The 26,677-nt window shown below is 32.0% G+C and overlaps 1 protein-coding gene across 5 annotated transcripts in view; it reads left to right on the top strand.

The window, feature by feature from the left end:
* LOC140443464 (calpain-A-like) overlaps nucleotides 1-26,677 on the top strand; it is a 343,829-nt gene that overhangs the window by 131,520 nt on the left and 185,632 nt on the right. The window contains exon 1 of one of the 5 annotated variants that reach the window (XM_072534747.1): nucleotides 5,421-5,877. The exons of the other annotated variants lie outside the window; for them this stretch is intronic. Within the exon in view, the coding sequence (XP_072390848.1) occupies nucleotides 5,497-5,877 (381 nt within the window). The 5' untranslated portion in view covers nucleotides 5,421-5,496. Of the gene's footprint in view, nucleotides 1-5,420; nucleotides 5,878-26,677 lie in introns of those variants that run through there. 5 annotated transcript variants of the gene reach the window in all.

Here is a 26,677-nt window from a genome sequence, read left to right on the forward strand (position 1 = left end):
GGAAGCCTGCGGGAAATCTTCGATTTCCTCGCAGAAGGTTCTCTAAGCAGCTCTTTGTCTTTGTCTGCAGACTTTTTTAAACTCTCTGAGATTTGATTGGTAAGAATCCCAATCCTCTTTGAGTTTGGTGCGTTTTGCTCTATTAAAAGCTGTTCTTGCTGTCTTCCTAAGGTGTTCCAATTCAGTGCACCACCAAGAGTTGGTTTTGCGACTTTCCTGGACCATCCTTATTGGACAGGATTTTTTATAAGCATAGCTTATTTTGTTTTGGATAGATACCGCATACCTTTCCAATTCTGTATTAGTTCCTGGAGTTGAAGCCCTTTCATTCCGCAGAGCATCTTCTAAGAGTCGGTTGTAGAGTTCTACATCCGTCCTATTAGGGTCGCGCGATTTGATAAGGCTTTTTTCCAGAATAATATTATAGGTTAGCCAGCGGTGGTCGGACATAGAAATATCCTCCGATACCTGCCAGTTCTGAATTTTATTCGATATTTCAGCTGTTGCCTTGAACCACATAACATTTGACTTGTCTTTTTTATACCAGCGGTAGGTAATTTTTTTTAGGTGATTTTAATAGATCCAAAAATTTTCTCAAAAATTGACTTGTCTGCTTACGTCCGCCGGCCACACATATATTCTTCAATATTAAACTACAGTTATCTCCATAACATCTCGAATAAAAATATCTACTAATACTTTGTTTCCCATTTTGATAATTTAAAATACTCTAAATTTTAAAATAAATTGTTGAGGTGCTGATGATGCTAGTTAGATCGATACGTTCGATAGGCGAAAAGAAACAGGCAAAGTGTTGAATTACAATGTGCGGGAGCATCTCTAATACCCAAGAAACACGTAAAGTACCTGGGAGTGACATTCCACCAGAATGGAAAATGGGGGGAGCACGTGCGGGAGGTGGCCCGGAAGGCTACGGATAGTGCGGCTGCGTTGAAAAGGGTGATGCCCAACATTGGGGGACCCAAATACGAAAGAAGGAGGGTCTTACACGGTGTTGTACAGTCGATCGTCCTTTAGGCGGCACCAGTCTGGAGCGGGGTGGTAGAGATAACGGCCTATAGGTGGCTAATGACACGAGTGGACACAACAAGTCTGTTGCGAGTGGCATGCGCCTACAGGACTGTGTCTGGGGCAGCCTTGTGGACCATCACTGGATGTGTTCCGTGGCATGTTGTGGAGAGGAAAGAAAAGAGCTCTATGAGAGAAGATGCCCAAATCTTACTATGGCCGAGAGAAGACAGGAAAGGGAAAGGTCAATTGAAAGATGGCAAAAAGAAGGGGATAACACGGAGAATGTGGCACAGTGGACGAAAATGCTGATCCCGAACATAAGAGATTGGGTGGACTGTGGCCACAGGCGACTGGATTATTTCCTGACGCAGGTTCCTCTCTAGATTCGGAAAGGCTGACATAGATGAATGCCTATACTGCGTACACTCGGACACTGTGACACATATGTTGTTAGAGTGCAACAGATGGATAATAGAAAGGAACAGAATGGAAAGCGCGACAGGTGGGCATTTTGTTACAGTGAGTCGGTTGATCCGTATTTTTCCTGAAACTTTTGATATACTTAGTGGAGAGATTTCATATTTCGTAACGCTAAGATCCACATTCTCTTTGGATGTATCGTCTCTACCATTAAAGCTTGACTCGTTAACAGGAATATATATCTAGAAATTAATGTATTACTGCACCTGAATTGTTTCCATTTTGTAACTTTTAAAATAATTTCTTATCCTGATATTAGATAATCTGCAAATCCTGACTTATTTACTAAATATACTTACCAATTCATATCAAAAATATGAGATTGTGAGATGAGTTTAATTTTACTTTTTCGTCAAAAATAAAAACGGTTGACGGAAAATTTTTTTTAAGATTTTATATACGAAATAATTGAATATCAACTTCTTCTTCTTCGTGCGACTAGGATTACTCCTGTTTGTCTGCCTCTTATTCTGTTTGAGTCGTTGTTGACTGTACATTATCTTTTCACCTTTTTGGTGGCCTTCCAACGGGTCTTCTGCTATACGGCTTGTTGTTTTTACAGATGTTCGCTAATCTATTTGGTCCCATTAGGTTTACATGTTCGTTCCTGTTAATATTTTGAATTTTGCATTGTTCGCGTATACTTCTTTAGTTTGTCTGTCTCTTAATGACATGCCCGCTATTGATCTCACTACTTTAATTTCGATATTGTTGATTTGTTGTTTCGTCTTTCTTGTATCGGTCCTTGTCTCCGCTGCATATGTTAGGATTGGTCTTACTGTTGTCTTATATACTTTTATTTTGCTTTCCGTGGTCAGATATTTGTTTCTCCATATGGTTTCTAGGATGCAACCACTTACTCTTGCCGCTTTTGATGCTTGCCTTGTGGTCTCTGTTCTTATATCCCTGTCACTAGTGATTTCTACTCCTAGGTAATTGAATTTCATTACTTGTTCTACAATTTTGCCGTCTATTTCTAGTTTGCATCTACGCGGCTCTTTACTGATTACTATACATTTAGTTTTTTCTACTGATATTCTCATATTAAGTTTGTTTGCTGTGATATTAAAGGTGTGGAGCTGCCTTTGTAGGTCATCTTCGTTATCAGCAATTAGTACTGCATCATCGGCATAGCATAGTATCGTGTAATATCAACAAAATGAATATTTATGTAAAATTATTGATAAATTCCATTTGTAACATATTTTTAAGTGAACAAACCACATACATTGAAATAAAACAGGTATGAAAAATAAGAAAACACGGCCCTGTACTTACAGAGTTACTAAAAAATCTACCACATGTAATAGAAACCCTATGTGAGATATTCAACGACTGCTTAAACGGAGGAAACACTCCAGAAGAATAGAAACTACCGTATATAACTTCGATATATAAAAAGGACGACAAGAAAAAATTTGAAAATTGTATAGGATTAGGATTGAGTGTGACGTCATCTATTGGTAGACTGTGAGGAAGAATTAAAAAAAAACAACAAGAAGAAGAAATAATAGATGTTGAAGCTGAGAGTATATTTACAGCTGATAGGTCTGGTACAGATAAATTATGTCTCAGACAGCTAATTGAGAAAACTAAAGAATTCGATAATTAACTGCACTTAATATTTATTGACCTAAAAAAAGCTTATGATAGCGCACTCCTAAATAAGTTGTGACTTGTCATGAAACAGCAAAATATGTCAATAACTTATGTAATCGCTGTTAAGAATTCTATGAAGGCAACTTTAGCTCTGTAAGAACATGGAACGGCTACTCAAAACTTTTTTCAGTTATAAAAGAGCTAAGACAAGGTTGTTACATGTAACTAACTCCTTTCAAAAATATACGTCAATCCTGAACTTGAACTGAACAATGGACAATGACAAACTACATGCTAAAGAAATTATTGACAAGAAAACTAAAATTCGCGCTTGGAAATTAATGGTAAGCAAACTGGGTATATACCAAAAAAATATAAAAACTAATGCAGGGGACATTAGAAGGACACAGGATTGCCGATACTTAAGATTTCAGTTAAATGAAGATAAAAAGGATAATTGAGAGATACAACAAAATAGAAAGAGGTCAAGTTACATTATTAGATCCTGTCAGAAATAAAAGAAATCGAAAAAGAATGGTTATAGAAACAACGTTTGTAGACATGATAGAAACGAAACAACTGTCCTGCTATAGCTGGAAAAGGATTCAAAGAGGCGATGAGAAGGAGAAATTTGGATGAAGAACCCTGGATTGATAAAACGAATGGCGTAAGGGGTGCGAGAAACGTCCAAGGTAGCTGTAAAGAATCGCTATTCGCTGTGTATAATGTGTATATTCACGAAGAGCGACATCTAGTGACATAAATCAGCGAAGATGTTAGCATTATTAATATTTTAATTTTATATTAGCTGCAAATAAAGTGAATAAACTTATTTATTTAATACAATAATTATTGTAATATATATCAATAATTAACTTTTTGAAAAATTTTGAATTTATTTTTAACTGTAAAAATTCGTAAGTATATTTTTTACGTTTATATTTCATTATCTGACATTTAAGGTTGAGGTTATGTTATTAAAATGTAAACATTGTATGTAGTAAATAAAATAATTATTAAATTGCAATATTACTATTAATATGGATGCAATAATAAAAACTGGATTCCAGAAAATAAGTCATAAAATATCTTTTCAACGAACTATCATATCCACTGTAAAATACAATTAATAATTGCAGTCCGATTTCATGATAACCTAAAGTACAGTTTAACTAATGTTCATTTTCGACTAAATTGAACAAACTTGATCCAACATGATTATTATTGAAATTTATACTTTAAAGTGAACTTTATATTATTTAAATTTACAATTAAAGTGAACTTCAAACTTATTACGAAACCGGGCGTAAGAATGAAGAGTTTGGGTTATGTTACTTACTTCTGCTTTATTATGATATAAATCCACTTTTCTCGTTACATTAATTTGTGCCTAGAAGTTAGAAACCAATAGAACTTGAATTTACTATTTTGTGTTGTATTTTTACAATTTGTTACACAGCATTTACGAAATCCCATTTTCTGCAATAACTACTTATGAAATATGCTAACAAAGTTGCAATATTTCACTTCTGCACGCGCACGATCGTTTCTCGAATCCCCTCCAAGTACTTTCACTTTCAGCGAATAATATATAATACCAAACAAAAACCATTATTAAAAATATCTAAAACGATTTCCTCATAATGTCTATTTATAACGAAAATAACAGATTTGTTTAGAAACATTGACATCGCTAACATCGCATCATTTCAGAAAGGCAAACGTCAGAGATTATATATTAGCCGCAAAGACCTTTAGATCCCCTAAAGCTGTCGATCACTATTATCTGACATAGGCATACATTGCTCAATTAACACAGACAGACCAATAATTCAACAAATTTGACATTTCTCCATTTGTATAATTTTAAAACTAGATAATAGGAGACAAATTTTAGTCAATATTATTTATGATAATGGTTTACAAAAGTATTTTAATGGAACAATTAAATGCGTTTAATATTTAAAAACCCGCCTTAAAACTCAGGAAAATATGATCATACTAGACTTTCCGTGACTTTCCTTACTATTTAGTATAACCCTCGTAAAATTTCGATTCATTCAGAAGATAATCATGCCGAAACGGTCAATCTTCCTTCCGCGGCTACTTTGTAATCAAATCGATATTAACTAGAAATTGTTGCAATAAAGAAATCAGACCAAATCCATTGACATTTCGAAAAGGTTAACAAAATTGGAAAGGGTACATAAAAATATTAATTAGTCTAATGCGATTCCATTATCAACACTAGATTAAATACCGCAATTGCGTTTCCTGTCCAGAGGGTTAGGCACAGCCGTATCATATCGAGATATTTTTTCAGTTTGCGTGAAACATTCGCTTGGCGATGAACGCGTAAGACTACTCCTGAAAAATTAAAGCGAAATGGATAGTAAATCTTCTTCGGTAACCAAAGTTACCGTCGTTAAATCTACCTACCGGGTCTCTCCAGCAGACAGTAATTCGCCGTCGCGAACCGGTTTTACTGATGGTGGAGAACAGGTAGATCAGAAACGTACCGTGCAAGCAGTACATGCTGCAGCCGTAGTGCCTTCGAAACCGAGTGTTGCGAGCCCCGGCGCGGCTCCGGGAAAAGCGCCGGGACCACCTGCCGGGCGGGGTGGCCCTCCGGTGAAACCACACGGTCCACCTGCCGGACGAGGTGGACCTCCGGCTTCGGATAAACAAACGGAGAAGACTGTGGAGAGCGTGCCTGACACTGAGAGTAGGAAGTTAACATCTGCTGTTCTTAAAAAGGTTTATAAGGTATTACGAACGAAAATATAGTAAATTTACTTAAAGACTTGCTTTGATGCCTTTGGATTGACATAATGTTTGCATTTAACAATATTTCTTAGTGTTTATTCACCTGTAACTATATTTATATTTAAGCCTATGAATATACATATGTTTGAAGATTCTAAAAGGTATATGAGGGGTAGCTTTGTTTTTTTAAGCAATCTTAAAAAGTGAAAAAAATATTTTTGGTTCAAATAAAAGATTATAAAAAGTTCTTTAATTTTGAGAGTTTGCAAATTAAAATACATAAATCATTGACTGAGATAATTGAAAAACCCTTATTTTTGCAGTGATTTATAAATGTTAACAACTTTGTTTTTTTTTCCATAATGATAGATAATATAACTACTTAAAATTGTGACAGTTAATGAGCTATTAAAGTGTCCTAAATTTTAAACAGATCGACCAAATAGTTTATCAGTTATTCAATTTGTTTATCCTGGGAGAACAATTATTTAAACAGCTGTACTTGCCAACTCAGTTGCCATCTAGATCCCATACAGGGACATCGTCTCAAGATCAGCAAAGCCCCAAATTGGGAGTCTTACGTTGCCATGCAGGGTACCTGTCAAAAAGTTTAACATTACACCAACTATTTAATAAGAATATAATAAATAACAAATTCTGTACCATATCAAGGGTTTTTACCCACATATTTAATGGTGTTACTCATGTACACCTGGTAAATGCAATGATGGTGGACTTGTTAGTCTGAAAACGTTCTGTTTTGGTGTAGCCCGAAAAGGTTTTTTTTTAATTATATGCCTTTTATAAAGGATTTTTAAATAAAACGCTAGAGATATTTTGTAAATTGCAATCGATTCTTTAAGGCTTCATTTGTAAGGTATATTAAAAAAAACTTTTATTAAATTTGTTATTAAAAAACAGTTTGAAAAAGGACTGACTTTTTAGCTAATAAACATTTATAATAACTTTGACATTTTTTATGTCACATGCTTGTAAGTAGACTCAATGAAAATCTGATGAAAAAACACACTTTCCAAAAAAGAAACAGATTCTTCTATGGCCAATAGGAAGCAAGATATCATTTTTTTCTCTTAAAATCATATTTGCATGAGCTGAACAAACAGATTGTTATTTTTTTTTATTAACTCCAATTAAAATTAGAATCTATCCAAAAATAAAGAATAATAACTAATTTGTTTGTTTGCTTAACGTGTGGGCGCCTCTTCCAGTGGATAGTTTCTTTTCTTTATTTAGTAACTGTAAACGTTACTAATTTATTATGAAAAGTTTAACTAAAAAGTATTTAAGTTAAAAGCAATAAAATAATAAAACACAATCACAACTACCTATCACATAATTAAGGAAGAATTTAAAATACAGTTGGTTTAGCTTAAACATTAAATCTGTTCGGTAGATCATTTGGTTTAAAACTTTTCAGTCTAAGCACTTCATTATTGTCATCGAATGACCACTTCGCGTGTACATTGGGATGCACTTTTATCCGTGCACCATATTTGACACTGTAACTTGTTACAACTTCTTTTACCGAAGGCACTTCCAGATATTTTTCTATAGAGGAGGATTTAATTTCTTTTACAGAAGGCACTTCCAGATATTTTTCTATAGAGGAGGATTTAATATACCATGGAGCATTTACTATAGATCTTAACACTTTATTCTGGAAGCGTTGGAGGTTTGCAAGATTAGAATTGCTAGCGGTGCCCCGTAGCTGAATACCATATTTCATATGGGCTTGTATATAAGCAGTGTGTTATCCAATAATAACTTTTGAGTTTCGACCAATCAACCAGTACGTATGTCTAAATTTAATACGAAGTTTCATTGTAAAGGTTAAATGTGTTGACCTACTCTCGTTTATTCTAATTCGCCAATTTTTTTATCCAAATTTCTATTTTATTTAGGTTTTTTTTGTAAATTTTCTGTGTGTAGGAACACCTGATTTGATAGGGTGGAGCTGAGTGTATTCATCGTGATGTTTTACCAAGAAGTGTCTATCGGAGAGGTAGGATTTTAGGAGTGGAAAGAAAGGATATGGCAATTGTTTATTTGTCCTCTAAAGTGGACTTCTCGCCAAACCTTATAGAAGGCTTGACTGACGTGTAGGAAGGCTGCTGGGAGGTAGGATTTACTTTTCAGCACGTAAAAGATTGTTTTTACTATTCTATGGACATGTATTGTAAATGAAGATCTAAATTTTATTATACAACTTATAAATGGCATGCACAGTGAAGATATAAACAGTTATAACTCGTTAAAGTGATGGTACTCGTAAAATACCGCCATGGAAAAGTGGAGTGGAGAACTGTCCGCTGCAATATCTCGACTTATTTCTTGTTATTGGGCATAGAAGGTTCTGTTTTTTTTTGGAAACTGTGTTTTTTCGCTAGTGTTTCATTGCGTCTACTTACAACCGTGTGAAAAAATATCTAATTATATATAAATGTTTCTAAGCTAAAATGTTAGGCGTTTTTCAAACTGTTTTTTTAATAACAAATTTAATAAAATGTTCCGGTTTTTTTAATACACCTTAAAAATGAAACCCCAAAGAATCGATTGCGATTTTACCAAATATCTCTAGACTGATTGTTTGGGCAAGTACAGTTGTTTAAATAATCGTTAAAACTTTAATAAACATAAACTTTAATAAACATAATTAACTATGTGGTCAATCTGTTTGAAATTTAGCACACTAAACAACTCATTACCTGACACAATTTTGATTAGCTATATTACATGTAATTATGCAAAAAACAATTATGATTATTAACATTTATAAATTACTGCAAAATTAAGGGTTTTTTGCAATTATCCCAGTCAATTGTACATATTTTAATGGGGAAACTCTCAAAATTAAAGAACTTTTTATGTACAACGTTTATTTAAACTATTTTTCTTTAGAATATATAAGAAACGCTTTATAGGAAAAAATAATTTTTCACTTTTTGAGATTGTTTAAAAAAACAAAGCTAAATCAGCTGTACGCCCTCACAGATGTTTCATCAGCTACCCCTCATATACCTTTTAAAACCTTCAAATGTCTGTATAAGTGGCCAGCGAGTTATAGATCATGGTCATCTTTGTGGAGGTGTACGAGTTCATCATTTTATAGCTCCCATAAAATTATTAGACCCTTCGAGATATAATAGCAAACTGATCACCGGCATACTTTGGAGACCCGAAACTTATCACCATCACTTTTGCACCATGGCATTGGTTTCTAAAGCGGAAGATTGGCTGTTAGCTATTACAATTCTTGTTTACGTGGTAATCTACTCATCACCAGCATTTTTGCACCATGGCACTGGTTTCTAATGCAAAATATTGCTTGTTATATCTTAAACTTATTGCTAACGTGGTAATCTATTAAATTCAGAAATTGTTTTAAGCAAATTACTTTAAAATTTAACTGATATTTTTTTTATAATTGAATGATTCGACCGTTACTTGATGGAAATTCATTTTATGTAACAATAAAACACTGAAAAATTTTGTAGAAGTTTTGAAAACAAAGTTTTCGATATTTTTTTTATTCATATCGGGTGCCTCACGATGAGTGGCCTATTAGACGTATTAGAGGTAATCAATAAGCAATTCAGTATCCATGTTGAAGGAACGATGGCAAATGAAGAGACATTTTTCTTTTCGCTTATTTTTAGGTGGCTATCAATAGAATTTAGTGTAATTCCCAAATACTAACCAATACATTGCATTTGCATTTAATAAATCCGGACTTGGATTATTGTTTTAAATTATCAAATCTTAGCATTTTGCAAGAATTTTATTGTTTTTAGCTGCCACAGCATGCAGGTAGGCCAGTGATCAGTTTATATATCTCTTCGGTTCTAATAATCCCTCGTTTTATTGCTGTGATGAGTTTGTACTATCACGAGTGCATTTATGCTAATTGGTGATGAGTTTACGTGTTCCCATCTTTTTGGAAGTTCGCCGCTCGACTATAAACGATTGCTAAATCCATATTATGTTGTGTCTACGTTGTCTATTATTATTTATGGATGCAAACTTGTCTCATTTCCTGAAGACTTTTTTTAATTGTTGTCTTAATCATTTGATCCCCAATGTTTATGTTATCCCTTAAAATTCGATAATTTGCTTTTCGCCTTCATAAGCTGGAAAAACAATTTAACGTTAAGAAACACTGAAAAATATTCTGAAAAATCATCCACAAAAGAGATACACCCGAAATGTATTCTATTAAATGAAATTTTCGAACTCAACCTGTGTAGCTACATGAAAAACTCGTATAAATTTAATTTATAGGCTTGGCAATATAAATATGACATTGTTGGTAACTATGAAAAACATTATGTGTCAAAAGTGGAGCTCGTATAAATTTTAGAAGCTTTTGGACACATACACGCTATCATAAACATATTGTTTCCTGAAATACTTTTGTAATATAATAACCTTTGAATTATTATTATATGTATAAAATAAAGAAATTTAATTCATTTACTATCTAACTACTTTCTTAATTATTTCAAAATATTTTTAAGTAATTAAAACAAATTTAGTTTTGTAAACGTTTTCCAGTATTTAACTAACTGTGTTGTGCCACATGCTAAAAAAATTATAAACGGTATTAAATATCGCTTAGCAAGTATTATTTAATATGCAACTCTTATTTGGTTTGTTTCGCTACTGTAAGGTTTGTATTTACAACTAAAAGCAAGCAGTGACCGAAATGCATGTTCACACTATGAGAGATCATTATTCAAATAATGTCAAGAATGTGAGATATTGCATTGAGCATATCAATTCAAGAAAATAAAACTAAGAAAGTGCTGATCTCCTATGAAAAAGCATTTTTAAGTGAAAAACAGCTACAGCTTCTAAGAAAGTGTACAGCTTATGTATATGTACCATTCTGATATACATTCATAGATCTGGAATTTGTTATTTACGATGTTATTTGTTTCGATGTTTTTCACTCAAAAAAGAGGATATACATAGCTGCTTTCATGCTTAAATATTTAACATTTTGTTTGATTTATTTATTATCATTTTTAACGTTATTGACTTAACTGTAAAGCAGCTTCTATTTTCGTCGCTATTAGTTAATTGATATGTTGACCGATAACATGATATCAATAATTAATCTAAATAGTTTATTTCGGTGATCTGTTCTATTTTAATTTTTTTATATATAAATGAATTTGGAATGTGATGAAGAAAAGTTTTTTTTTTGCAATATTATAATATTATTTTAAACAGTCTGTCTGCAATCGAACATTGTTTTAAAACAGGGTCAGGAGTGTGATTTATTAAAAAAAGTGAAACTGGTACATACGAATATCATTTTTTATCTCCTCTCAATTTATTTAGTCCAGTCGTCAGAGATATGGCCCCAAAAAATCATACGAACAAGCTGAATTTTGTCTAGAATATCAATTTTGGGACCCTAAAAAAGATGCAAAAAAGTACCACCTTAAGCCCCGGGCTACCCCCTAAAATCCCCGTCGCACAGGGATAGAAACTCAAAAAAATCGATTTACCAAGGAACCTGTACGCCGTAGAAAAAAATGTAGCTGAGATAATTTGCACTTTTTCTGTAGAATGAACCGTTCTCAGAACCAACGCTTAAAGTGACCGGCGATTTTGAATGTCAGTTGAGCTTGAAATAAATGTTAAATAGAATGTGTATCAAGTCGACGGTAAAAATTCGATATCTTTTGATGAGAATGTGTTATCGACAAAAATCAAAATGCGTTTTAAAGATAAAGATCGCAGCTTTCTTATGCAATTTTTGCATTTTGTCGGAAATGAAGTCAGTTTCTATATATATGTTCAATAAATAACCGTTCCGTGATTTTATTTATTTTTTAAAATTCTCGTGAGATCAACAAAATTTATCATTTTAATTAACTGGTCATAGTGAAATTTCGATTTTTAGAAATCAATCTTTAAAACCTATAACATGAAATTTGAATTTTGAGTTGTGGCAACAAATATGAGGCATTAGAAATATGACTAAAAAACACAGAATTTAAACTTTTACGTTACAAACGATCACACGTCACGGAAAATGCATAAAAGAAGATGTGTAATTTTGAGTGTAATTTGTAACAGAAGATGGGTAGTTTTGAAAAACGTGCTAATGTAATTAAAAAAGAGCAGTTATAAATGTTTTAGATCGTTTGTAATGTGAAAAATTAAATTCAGCGTTTTTTAAGCATATGTATTTCAAATACCTTACATTTGTTGCCAAAAACTAAAATTTCATGTTATAGGTTTCAAAGATTAGGCTCTAGTTATCGCACTCCACAGTGGCCGGTTAATAAAAAGAATAAATTCTATTGATTTCATGAGAATTATAAAAATTGGAAAAAATCGCGCCACTTTTATTTATTTAACCCCTTTAAAAAAACTCAGTTTATTTGCGGCAAATTACAAAATTGCGTACAAAAGCTGCTCTTTTTAAAATTAAAACGGATCTTGATTTTTTACGATAGTACACTCGGATCAATAGATATCAAATTTTTACCGTTGATCTGATACAAATTTTATTGAACATTGATTTTGCATGCCTAACTGACATTAAAAATTGACTGACAGATTCTTGGTAAATCGATTTATTTTCCGTTTTTTGCACTCTACGAGGGGGTTTTAGGAGAAAGCCCGAGGATAAATGTGGTAAACTTTTTGCATCTTCTTTGGCGTCCTAAAATTGACATTGTCGGCAAAATTTAGTTTGTTCGTATGATTTTTAGAGTTTCAGTGGCATTTTTGTCTCAGACGACTGGAGTAGTCATTCAGAAACGAAAACCAATCACTGCATTGATTGCCGATAAATAGACTTATATACCGATAAGTATTCTTTGTAATAAAGATTAAGTAGTAGTAGTGTCCCTATTATAAACGCAAAAATGACCATTGATAGAACATACATTAATAGAATAAAAAAAATACTAATATCAAATCGTCAAATTAGGTGATAAAATTCAAGTGTTGAAAAGGACCATACAAAGCCCTCAAGTTGTAGAGAAAGTATTGTGTTGTCTTCAACCTTTATTCGGATGACATGTTTTAAAAACTGTGGAGAATAAAAACTAGGGTATTAGGTCACTTTTTCACTAATAGTTAGATACACCCACAATATCATTGCATTGGATGAAATAAATAAAATATATAACTTCTTACGTTAGTCAATTCTCTTATCAGTAAGGTTGGTCTTAAACCGCATAAAAAATAACTGGTGATTACTACAACAAACATTGATAATACACATAAAACGAAACGATATTTCAACATAATTACCTAGAATTGAATAAACGATAAGTTCTAAAGGCGGGTACACATATGCGAGCAGAACTGTTCGCGAACCGTTTGTGAACGCTATATTCGTTAATTTGTACGACGGGACGAACCGCTTGAGAGCTGTTCGTTCGTTGCTCGTCAGGAACCACAGCCTGTCGGTTTTTGGGACGAAATTGGAAAAGATGAGATCATTCGGTTAAACAAAATTGCTGAACGAGCGCGGCTTATTCAAAAGTAACGAGAGAAATTAATAACAGATAATGTAAACAAAATACCGAAATGTTTAGAATAACGAAGTAAATTAATTCTCGGCGTGTTATTAGATACTTAGGGTATTGGATAGCCTGAACATAAACATATTTTCAACGAACTCTTCGCGAACAGCTCACGAGCAGTTCGCAAACAGTTCGGCTCGCATATGTGTACCCACCTTAAGATTCTACTCCGCTTACGACTTCTAACGTAGGACTTAGATCCAAACAGCGAAAAATATACAGATTGAAACGTCTTAAAACGCTTCCATGTTTCAATATTTTTGTTTTTTTTTTTATTATTATTATTATTTTTTTTTATTTTGTCAAACATCTAGTATTTACATTCGACAGTTCCTTGTAGTTTTTTGCGCGATATTTTTATGACTTCTTCGCAAAATTTCGCAGCTAGTGAAAGTTTCGTTATTCCTACATATTTTGTTTGAACAATAATCTAATTTATGATCGACCATTTTTAAAAAGCTGTCTCCACTCACGGTACCATTAGGTTTTGAAGCCGGCAAATTTATTAAAAGAAGTGATGTTTACTTTCAAACAAAAAAGTGCTTCTTTCGCTCGTATAAATAGATCTTATTTTCTCTCATTCAGGTATTTTCTGTTTACACTCACAAGTGAGGTCAAACGTTTGTAGCTGTCAGTTCTGTTTTGTCGAACTATATCCCCTTTTATTGGATAAGCTTTCTTTTAATTATTTTAAATATCTCATCTTATTTTTTCATTTTTCGTTTTCTTCGCCTGTCAGGTATCTTTTTATTCATACTTGCAAGGTTTTATTTACGGTTGGTTCATAAACCTTCGCAGATCACTTGATTGTCAATATTAACCTTGAATATATCCCTGTAGATAATTATCCAGTGTCGAGGTACTTATGAGCCATAATTTGATTACCGGTTATGCAGGTGTTGTGGACACTTTACAATCACCTAATCTGAGACAGATTAAGACTATAAACAGGTACATTTTATCTTTAAATTTACGTTAAGAAAATCAAATTGACAACATTTCAAGAGACTGGACTTTTATTATTATTATTTGATGTTAATCATATTTTTATGCTGCCTCTAAACATTAATTTTACATTTTTCAAAATATTTCGACTTCGAGTCCGAAAATCCTTTTAAAAAAAACTTTTCAAATATAAAACAATGAAAACTTCTAAACTCCTTATGAAATCTATTATGAATTCGTTGAATGTTTATATTGAATACTTTGAAGCATCCCCACAAATACACTAAATCCACATTAGCTTAAGGGCTTGTTTGTAAACTAATGTTTTGCTAAAAAATAAGAAGTGTGAAATTTTTTTCAAGAAATCTCTTTTTTCTACAAAGAACAAAATAATTGAAAACACAAGGATCTAGGGAAAGATAAATGCTAAATATCAAATTAGCAGACTGCAAAAAAAATGGTGAATTCAAAATATCACCAATGTAAGACATATAGTTCGAATAGAAAAATCAGGAACAAACTTCAATAAAATTGGAAAGGCACTTTGTACCAGAGGACTGAAATTAGAAACTGAAATTTAGCACAATAAACAACTCATTACCTGACACGATTTTGATTAGTTATATTACATGTAATTATGCAAAAAACAATTATGATTATTAACATTTATAAATTACTGCAAAATTAAGGGTTTTTTGCAATGATCTCAGTCAATTGTATATATTTTAATGGGGAAACTCTCAAAATTAAAGAACTTATTATGTACAACGTTTATTTAAACCATTTTTCTTTAGAATGTATAAAAAACGCTTTATAGGAAAAAATAATTTTTCACTTTTTAAGATTGTTTAAAAAAACAAAGCTAAATCAGCTGTACGCCCTCACAGGTTTTTCATCAGCTACCCCTCATATACCTTTTAAAACCTTCAAATATCTGTATAAGTGTCCAGCGAGTTATAGATCATGGTCATCTTTTTGGAGGTGTACGAGCTCATCATTTTATATCTCCCATAAAATTATTAGACCCTTCGAGATAATAGCAAACTGATCACCGGCATACTTTGGAGACCCGAAACTTATCACCATCACTTTTGCACCATGGCATTGGTTTCTAAAGCGGAAGATTGACTGTTAGCTATTACAATTCTTGTTTACGTGGTAATCTACTCATCACCAGCATTTTTGCACCATGGCACTGGTTTCTAATGCAAAATATTGCTTGTTATATCTTAAACTTATTGCTAACGTGGTAATCTATTAAATTCAGAAATTGTTTTAAGCAAATTACTTTAAAATTTAACTGATATTTTTTTTATTCATATCGGGTGCCTCACGATGAGTGGTCTATTAGACGTATTAGAGGTAATCAATGAGCAATTCAGTATCCATGTTGAAGGAACGATGGCAAATGAAGAGACATTTTTTTTTCGCTTATTTTTAGGTGGCTATCAATAGAATAATTTAGTGTAATTCCCAAATACTAACCAATACATTGCATTTGCATTTAATACATCCGGACTTGGATTATTGTTTTAAATTATCAAATCTTAGCATTTTGCAAGAATTTTATTGTTTTTAGCTGCCACAGCATGCAGATAGGCCAGTGATCAGGTTACATATCTCTTCGGTTCTAATAATCCCTCGTTTTATTGCGGTGATGAGTTTGTACTATCACGAGTACATTTATGCTAATTGGTGATGAGTTTACGTGTTCCCATCTTTTTGGAAGTTCGCCGCTCGACTATAAACGATTGCTAAATCCATATTATGTTGTGTCTACGTTGTCTATTATTGTTTATGGATGCAAACTTGTCTCATTTCCTGACGACTTTTTTTTAATTGTTGTCGTAATCATTTGATCCCCAATGTTTATGTTATCCCTTAAAACTCGATAATTTGCCTCTCTCCTTCATAAGCTGGAAAAACAATTTATCGTTAAGAAACACTGAAAAATATTCTGAAAAATCATCCACAGAAGAGATACACCCGAAATGTATTCTATTAAATGAAATTTTCGAACTCGACCTGTGTAGCTACATGAAAAACTCGTATAAATTTAATTTATAGGCTTGGCAATATAAATATGACATTGTTGGTAACTATGAAAAACATTATGTGTCAAAAGTGGAGCTCGTATAAATTTTAGAAGCTTTTGGACACATACACGCTATCATAAACATATTGTTTCCTGAAATACTTTTGTAATATAATAACCTTTGAATTATTATTATATGTATAAAATAAAGAAATTTAATTCATTTACTATCTAACTACTTTCTTAATTATTTCAAAATATTTTTAAGTAATTAAAACAAATTTAGTTTTGTAAACGTTTTCCAGTATTTAACTAACTGTGTTGTGCCACATGCTAAAAAAATTATAAACGTTATTAAATATCGCTTAGCAAGTATTATTTAATATGCAACTCTTATTTGGTTTGTTTCGCTACTGTAAGGTTTGTATTTACAACTAAAAGCAAGCAGTGACCGAAATGCATGTTCACACTATGAGAGATCATTATTCAAATAATGTCAAGAATGTGAGATATTGCATTGAGCATATCAATTCAAGAAAATAAAACTAAGAAAGTGCTGATCTCCTATGAAAAAGCATTTTTAAGTGAAAAACAGCTACAGCTTCTAAGAAAGTGTACAGCTTATGTATATGTACCATTCTGATATACATTCATAGATCTGGAATTTGTTATTTACGATGTTATTTGTTTCGATGTTTTTCACCCAAAAAAGAGGATATACATAGCTGCTTTCATGCTTAAATATTTAACATTTTGTTTGATTTATTTATTATCATTTTTAACGTTATTGACTTAACTGTAAAGCAGCTTCTATTTTCGTCGCTATTAGTTAATTGATATGTTGACCGATAACATGATATCAATAATTAATCTAAATAGTTTATTTCGGTGATCTGTTCTATTTTAATTTTTTTATATATAAATGAATTTGGAATGTGATGAAGAAAAGTTTTTTTTTTGCAATATTATAATATTATTTTAAACAGTCTGTCTGCAATCGAACATTGTTTTAAAACAGGGTCAGGAGTGTGATTTATTAAAAAAAGTGAAACTGGTACATACGAATATCATTTTTTATCTCCTCTCAATTTATTTAGTCCAGTCGTCAGAGATATGGCCCCTAAAAATCATACGAACAAGCTGAATTTTGTCTAGAATATCAATTTTGGGACCCTAAAAAAGATGCAAAAAAGTACCACCTTAAGCCCCGGGCTACCCCCTAAAATCCCCCTCGCACAGGGATAGAAACTCAAAAAAATCGATTTACCAAGGAACCTGTACGCCGTAGAAAAAAATGTAGCTGAGATAATTTGCACTTTTTCTGTAGAATGAACCGTTCTCAGAACCAACGCTTAAAGTGACCGGCGATTTTGAATGTCAGTTGAGCTTGAAATAAATGTTAAATAGAATGTGTATCAAGTCGACGGTAAAAATTCGATATCTTTTGATGAGAATGTGTTATCGACAAAAATCAAAATGCGTTTTAAAGATAAAGATCGCAGCTTTCTTATGCAATTTTTGCATTTTGTCGGAAATGAAGTCAGTTTCTATATATATGTTCAATAAATAACCGTTCCGTGATTTTATTTATTTTTTAAAATTCTCGTGAGATCAACAAAATTTATCATTTTAATTAACTGGTCATAGTGAAATTTCGATTTTTAGAAATCAATCTTTAAAACCTATAACATGAAATTTGAATTTTGAGTTGTGGCAACAAATATGAGGCATTAGAAATATGACTAAAAAACACAGAATTTAAACTTTTACGTTACAAACGATCACACGTCACGGAAAATGCATAAAAGAAGATGTGTAATTTTGAGTGTAATTTGTAACAGAAGATGGGTAGTTTTGAAAAACGTGCTAATGTAATTAAAAAAGAGCAGTTATAAATGTTTTAGATCGTTTGTAATGTGAAAAATTAAATTCAGCGTTTTTTAAGCATATGTATTTCAAATACCTTACATTTGTTGCCAAAAACTAAAATTTCATGTTATAGGTTTCAAAGATTAGGCTCTAGTTATCGCACTCCACAGTGGCCGGTTAATAAAAAGAATAAATTCTATTGATTTCATGAGAATTATAAAAATTGGAAAAAATCGCGCCACTTTTATTTATTTAACCCCTTTAAAAAAACTCAGTTTATTTGCGGCAAATTACAAAATTGCGTACAAAAGCTGCTCTTTTTAAAATTAAAACGGATCTTGATTTTTTACGATAGTACACTCGGATCAATAGATATCAAATTTTTACCGTTGATCTGATACAAATTTTATTGAACATTGATTTTGCATGCCTAACTGACATTAAAAATTGACTGACAGATTCTTGGTAAATCGATTTATTTTCCGTTTTTTGCACTCTACGAGGGGGTTTTAGGAGAAAGCCCGAGGGTAAATGTGGTAAACTTTTTGCATCTTCTTTGGCGTCCTAAAATTGACATTGTCGGCAAAATTTAGTTTGTTCGTATGATTTTTAGAGTTTCAGTGGCATTTTTGTCTCAGACGACTGGAGTAGTCATTCAGAAACGAAAACCAATCACTGCATTGATTGCCGATAAATAGACTTATATACCGATAAGTATTCTTTGTAATAAAGATTAAGTAGTAGTAGTGTCCCTATTATAAACGCAAAAATGACCATTGATAGAACATACATTAATAGAATAAAAAAAATACTAATATCAAATCGTCAAATTAGGTGATAAAATTCAAGTGTTGAAAAGGACCATACAAAGCCCTCAAGTTGTAGAGAAAGTATTGTGTTGTCTTCAACCTTTATTCGGATGACATGTTTTAAAAACTGTGGAGAATAAAAACTAGGGTATTAGGTCACTTTTTCACTAATAGTTAGATACACCCACAATATCATTGTATTGGATGAAATAAATAAAATATATAACTTCTTACGTTAGTCAATTCTCTTATCAGTAAGGTTGGTCTTAAACCGCATAAAAAATAACTGGTGATTACTACAACAAACATTGATAATACACATAAAACGAAACGATATTTCAACATAATTACCTAGAATTGAATAAACGATAAGTTCTAAAGGCGGGTACACATATGCGAGCAGAACTGTTCGCGAACCGTTTGTGAACGCTATATTCGTTAATTTGTACGACGGGACGAACCGCTTGAGAGCTGTTCGTTCGTTGCTCGTCAGGAACCACAGCCTGTCGGTTTTTGGGACGAAATTGGAAAAGATGAGATCATTCGGTTAAACAAAATTGCTGAACGAGCGCGGCTTATTCAAAAGTAACGAGAGAAATTAATAACAGATAATGTAAACAAAATACCGAAATGTTTAGAATAACGAAGTAAATTAATTCTCGGCGTGTTATTAGATACTTAGGGTATTGGATAGCCTGAACATAAACATATTTTCAACGAACTCTTCGCGAACAGCTCACGAGCAGTTCGCAAACAGTTCGGCTCGCATATGTGTACCCACCTTAAGATTCTACTCCGCTTACGACTTCTAACGTAGGACTTAGATCCAAACAGCGAAAAATATACAGATTGAAACGTCTTAAAACGCTTCCATGTTTCAATATTTTTGTTTTTTTTTTATTATTATTATTTTTTTTTTTTTTATTTTGTCAAACATCTAGTATTTACATTCGACAGTTCCTTGTAGTTTTTTGCGCGATATTTTTATGACTTCTTCGCAAAATTTTGCAGCTAGTGAAAGTTTCGTTATTCTTACATATTTTGTTTGAACAATAATCCAATTTATGATCGACCATTTTTAAAAAGCTGTCTCCACCCACGGTACCGTTAGGTTTTGAAGTCGTCAAATTTATTAAAAGAAGTGATGTTTACTTTCAAACAAAAAAGTGCTTCTTTCGCTCGTATAAATAGATCTTATTTTCTCGCATTCAGGTATTTTCTGTTTACACTCACAAGTGAGGTCAAACGTTTGTAGCTGCCAGTTCTGTTTTGTCGAACTATATCCCCTTTTATTGGATAAGCTATCTTTTAATTATTTTAAATATCTCATCTTATTTTTTTATTTTTCGTTTTCTTCGCCTGTCAGGTATCTTTTTATTCATACTTGCAAGGTTTTATTTACGGTTGGTTCATAAACCTTCGCAGATCACTTGATTGTCAATATTAACCTTGAATATATCCCTGTAAAATAATTGAAAACACAAGGATCTAGGGAAAGATAAATGCTAAATATCAAATTAGCAGACTGCAAAAAAATGGTGAATTCAAAATATCACCAATGTAAGACATATAGTTCGAATAGAAAAATCAGGAACAAACTTCAATAAAATTAGAAAGGCACTTTGTACCAGAGAACTGAAATTAGAATTGAGAGTTAGGAGAGCAAGGTGATATATTTTCTCGACTATTCTATGGAATGGAAGCGTGGACCCTTAACGCGGCGACTACTAAGAAGCTAGAAACATTCGAACTGTTGATATATAAAAAAATCCTGAAGATATAATGGAGACCAAGCGTGTAACAAACAACGACGTGATGAGAGAAGTTAACAAAAGAACGGAAAGCACCAAAACACGAAGGCGAGTCATGCGTGGTCAAAAGTACGACGTACTTTAATTGACTCTACAAGAAAAGATCCAGGACATTAGAAGTGTAGAAAGGAGAAAAAGCTCATGGCTGCGTAATTTGAGGGAATGATACGGTTGCACATCAATCGAACTATTCAAAGCAACCGCATCTAAGTTTATAATAGCCATGATGATTGCTAACCTACCAAGTCGCCAACTGAAGTTGCTATATTTATGTCCTACCCTGTATTGAAGGAAAAAATAAGACTTTTATGTGAAAAGATGGACGTTTAATACACATTTAATAGATAGATAGATAGAAAGATTAAATGTTTACATTTATAGTTATCTCTTTCAATTAACAGAATTCATCTAGAGACGAAAATAATCCCTAATTTCTGCTGATTTTCCCGTATGAGTGTTTTATATATGCTATTCCCTATCAACAATTAGTGCCCCTTGTCATTACAGTTTAGAAGGTACTACTTAAAGTTTAGCAAAGTGTTGAGTAGGCCTCAGTATTCAATAATGTGTCGAAAACAAAACCCGGAAGATGATTCAATTTAATCTGGCCCCGATCGTTGAAAAATGATTATATAAATCATTTTAATTTACTTAGTTTATAGACTACAGTTTATTCTCTTAAATTTTGATTATTGTCAATTGATAAAAAAGATTTAAATCCTTTCATTGTCTATAACTACTCATATAAACAATATCTATTAAAAATCGCTTCATTACTTCATTAATATATTGCCAAGATGATCTCATCGACCAGATACAGAGAGATAATTTAGATTTGCAAATAATTTCATGTCAAAATCACGTAAAAACGTTTGGTACAGATGTTTTTTGAATCAAAGTAAACATAGTCTTTACATGTTTGTTAGTAGCTAAAAATGATGTAATTAGAAATATTTTGGACAATTATAACTTCCTCTTCTTTCCATACAATGATTTTGTTATAAAGTATTTCAAATTTGTTTTTTCTTATTTATTTTGTTTTTGTTGATACTGCCTATATTCAGATTGTCTTATAATGTATCATATATATATATATATATATATATATATATATATATATATATATATATATATATATATATATATATATATATATATATATATATGATACATTATAAGACAATCTGAATATAGGCAGTATCAAGAAAAAAAGAAAAGAAGTGAGTTAAAAAGGTCTACCAAGACATCAATATTATCTTCAATAGTTCAATTGGTATATTATCGGGTCCTGGAGCTTTTCTACCTTTTGTGTGTTTTATGGCATAAATAACTTCCTCTTTCATTATTTCTGGTCCTGTGATTTCTCCGTCAACTTCTGATTGTTCTACATTTTGGTCATAAAATAGGTGTTCAATGTATTCTTTGAATGTACGTAATTTATCTTGCGCTTCAGTTATAGTAGTACCATCTGCATTTGTTAATATCCCGATTGGTTTGTTACGATTTCCTGAAATCATTTCTTTAACCTTCTTATAGGTGTTGAAAGTGTCATACCTTGCCTCACATTCCTCAATTTCTTGACATTTAATGGACATCCATGTTTACTTGTTTTATTTTCTGTTTTATTTGTTTATTAATTTCTTGATATTTAATTTTATTTTTGTTTTTATGTATTCTTCTTTCGTCCATCTTTTCGAGAATTTCTTGTGTCATCCATTCTTGTTTGACAGCTTTTGTAAATGTTAATGTTTTCCGTCCCACAGTCTCTATTGTGTTCTTTATATTCTTCCATTTCGTTTCAATATCTGTAGTTTTTTTTATTTTGTTGTTTTATTTCTTGGATACTCTGATTTATTTTATTTCGAGTTTCTTGGTATGTATTTGGTTTTCTTAGTTTATCAATGTATATTTGTGGTCTAGATCTTTTCATTAGTGGTTTTCTCAATCTTACATTCATATTTGCTACTACTGGGTTGTGGTTCGAGTTTACATGCCTGGGACGATAAGCACAGTATACAATAGAAAGATGCATTAATAGTCATGAAGGAAAACTACAGCAAAAAGAGGAAAATCAAAGAAGCAGCCCTCATATTACTTATGAAGAAAAATGTATAGCAAACTGATCAACAGAATGTAGTAGGCTCTGGGTACTAATACTAAAAGAAGAATTCAGCAAAAAGAATATGCTAACATTAAAGGATTAGTAGAAGTCAGAGACACATCATCTACAATTAAATACATAAACACACAAAAATTAGAATTTGACATCAATTCGAGAGTACATCACCCACAGAATCTTAACTAAAAACATGGCTGTTTGTCTTCAAGGTAAGCCACCTGTCAAACAAAGCGACAATTAATAAACAACTACAGGTTAAAATGACTTCTTATTTAATAATAATCTTTTTGAAAACAATATCCGGATTAGAAATCCAAACCTCCAAAATAAATGTACAATGTAATTTTTATTACAATCAGTTGTGGTTTAATCTCATATAAATATTTTGACGCCTGTTATCGTTCTCAGCTGTTTCGTGCTTGTTGTTCGCAGTATTTTAACCCTTTTAGTTAATGTAATAAAATTTTGCCGGGAATAGTGTTTTACCGGGAATATCCTCCCAGTAAGTGTTCGGATCCATTTTTTTTTGTGCCACGGACTGCGCTTTCTGATCCCCTTCTTTAAAGTTCATTAGCTTTTTGGCATTAGTTGACTTGGCACCCATACCAGTATGACACTTACATCCCGCTAGATTATCGAGTTCTTCTCGGCATTTCCAAACTAGCCTAAGCGACTCCAGAGCCGCTTTACTATCTTTGCGTTTATTGACCCACTTAAGTTCGAAAGTCTCCATGTTAATTTTTCTTAATTTCTCATCTGACCGTTCTGCACTTTTAGACTCTCAAGTATAACTCTGCAGCCTGAGTTGTGTTTTTTTTCTAGCCCATCCTTCTGATGGGCAGTTGTTTACCTGGAAAGGTACTTTAAGCCTGTATGTGGGTACCGTATGGTCAGAAGTCGTCATCCATATTATGGTATCCCTAATTTGATTTATTATGCCTCTGAATGTTAAGGAGTAATCAGCTTCTCTGGACTAAATCAACCTTTCTAACTAATTAATGTAACATGGATTAGAGTTTAGAGTTCTTGAAGTAACAATACTGTTTACACGACAAGAGCGTGTCTTTCAAAATCGCTGTCGCTTTACATTCCGTGAGAAACAGAAACAAAAAACATTATAATATTTTTGTAATTCACAAAACCCAAGTAAGTATTAAAAAAACGAGTGTGGCAGTCCAGTGGGACTGCCGGTGGAAGTTACACTTCTATACACGCATTCGCCGTTACAAATTTATTTGGGAGTCAATCTGCACAATCATTTACATATGTAATGCTATAGGTAAGACATAGCAGAAAGAGAAACAGAATTAATAACAACTTACTAACAATTAATAAATAACTTTTGACCTGTAATAGTATAGTAAATGAAGGATTGAATCAATATTATGATGAAAATGTATATTTTTATTTTCATATATGTATGAAAGGAGTTGAATGCAAAAATTTTTTACACATACTCTGCAGTAAAATTCATTGTTTATTTTGTTATTATTATAATAATACAATACAAATTAAAATGCAATATTTATAAGTATTTAAAAATGACAATAATATACATAAAAAATACACTATAATACAGTGCAACATAATTCAATATAATAATACAATGCAATATTCTTCTTCTTCTTAACATGCCATACACCAAAGTGCGTAGGCGACTATCTCATTACTAGAATTCTGTTCTTGGCGGCGTGACACAGCTCGCCTGTATTGTGTATTCCTGTCCATTCTTTAATATTCCTTAACCAGGATAATTGTTTGCGGCCGGCTCCTCTCCTACCTTCGATCTTCCCTTGTAGGATTAACAGTGGTATTTCATATTTTGCTCCTCTCAATATGTGCCCAAGGTAACCAATCTTGCGTTTTTTAATTAATTCAAAGAGTTCTCTTTCCACGCCGGCTCTCTTAAGGACGTCATCGTTTCGAACTCTATCCACCACTCTATATGCAATATTCATAAGTATTTAAAAATAATATACATAACTTTTCTACTTACGCATATATGTTTAATTTATCATGTAATAATATTAATAAAAAAGTCCTCCCCGACTGGGAATCGAACCCCGGTCTCCCGCGTGACAGGCGGGGATACTGACTACTATACTACCGAGGACATGACATAAACGTATTTCAAAATTGACAGTTCTGGATCATACAGTGATTTATTAAGATTATTATTTTAAAATACAAAAAGACTAATATTATTATGAACATTTAATAAATAATACAAAACATATCACATAAATAATAATATTAATAAATATTTTATTATATATATAATATTATATGTATATATATATCTTTATATAATATATATATATATATATATATATATATATATATATATATATAATATTAAATTATATATACAAAAGGAACATTTTTATATTCGAGAGAGGAAGAGAGAGAAAATATATCTTCTGTCTCTCTCTTACTCATTATCTTACATATGGAATGATTTCACAGATTCACACCCATACAAATTTCCAACGTGGAGCGCGCGTATAGAAGTATAACTTCAATAATACACGCGGTTACTGTTGTTTAATGCCATTAAAATGGGGAAGTGCAAATTTTCCTATTTCAAATCAGTATAACCGAGATAGGCCTAATCTGCGGTTTAGGTTTAACACCCTATATATAAATGCACGGATAAATTATCATTTCATATATTTATTATTGGATATATGTACTACAAATATAATGTTTCTTTAGATTCTAGTTAGTTGTGTATGTTTAGTCGTATGATAACAATTTCTTATTGTAATCTGCATTGAAATAATGTGTACTTAACAATCACAGCTTTTTCGCACTAACCTTAGATAGTCTAAATAATATTGTTGTAAATTTGTAAATAAATGCATCGCAATGTAGTAGTTAAAAATGTGTAAAATGTGTCGGGTAGTGGGATTAAATGATTTTAAAGTCGAAATCAATTGGCACATCTACAAAGAGATAAAAATTTATTACATTGATCCTACAAAGTAAATTGGTAATTAGCGATTAGAAAAAGGAATTTATCACATTATTGTATTCAAGAAATTATTTTTATTAACACTTTTAACTAACCACTAGTACTAGTTAAATATTATTCTTATAAAGGTATATCGAACAATTTTTCTATTTGTGTAGTAAACGAAAATGCATAATGGAAACATTTATACGTATTTCAAGGCATTTACAAAAAATATTGCTATTTCAGTTCCAAAGCTTTGTTTGTTAAAATTGAGTTCAAAGAGATTATCATCAACTTTCCTAGTTTACCTTTTCGATAAACTTCAAACTTTCAGCAACCAAATTTGGTATTTGTGAATTCTTGGGTCTATATTGAACATGACCCATTGTTGTAATCATCCGCATTAACCGTGCAAGATTATTGCCGAATAATTTTTGCAAGGTTGATGCGGATGATCGTAAAATCTTCTTCATTGTCATTTAAAGGATTGGTTTATTATATCCGAACGACTACGTTACCAGAAACGGATACGAATCCGATGATTTTTGCATTTAACAAATCTTTTAATATATTTCATACAATACCTTCATCTGTCAAAGAGTTTTATATTGGTATATTCATCGATTTAACACATCCATCTTAAACCTAGTTTTTAGTTTTTTACTTTATAATACATCTTATACTT

Source organism: Diabrotica undecimpunctata, chromosome 6 (assembly GCF_040954645.1).
Source record: "Diabrotica undecimpunctata isolate CICGRU chromosome 6, icDiaUnde3, whole genome shotgun sequence".
NCBI classification, from domain to species: Eukaryota; Metazoa; Arthropoda; class Insecta; order Coleoptera; family Chrysomelidae; genus Diabrotica; species Diabrotica undecimpunctata.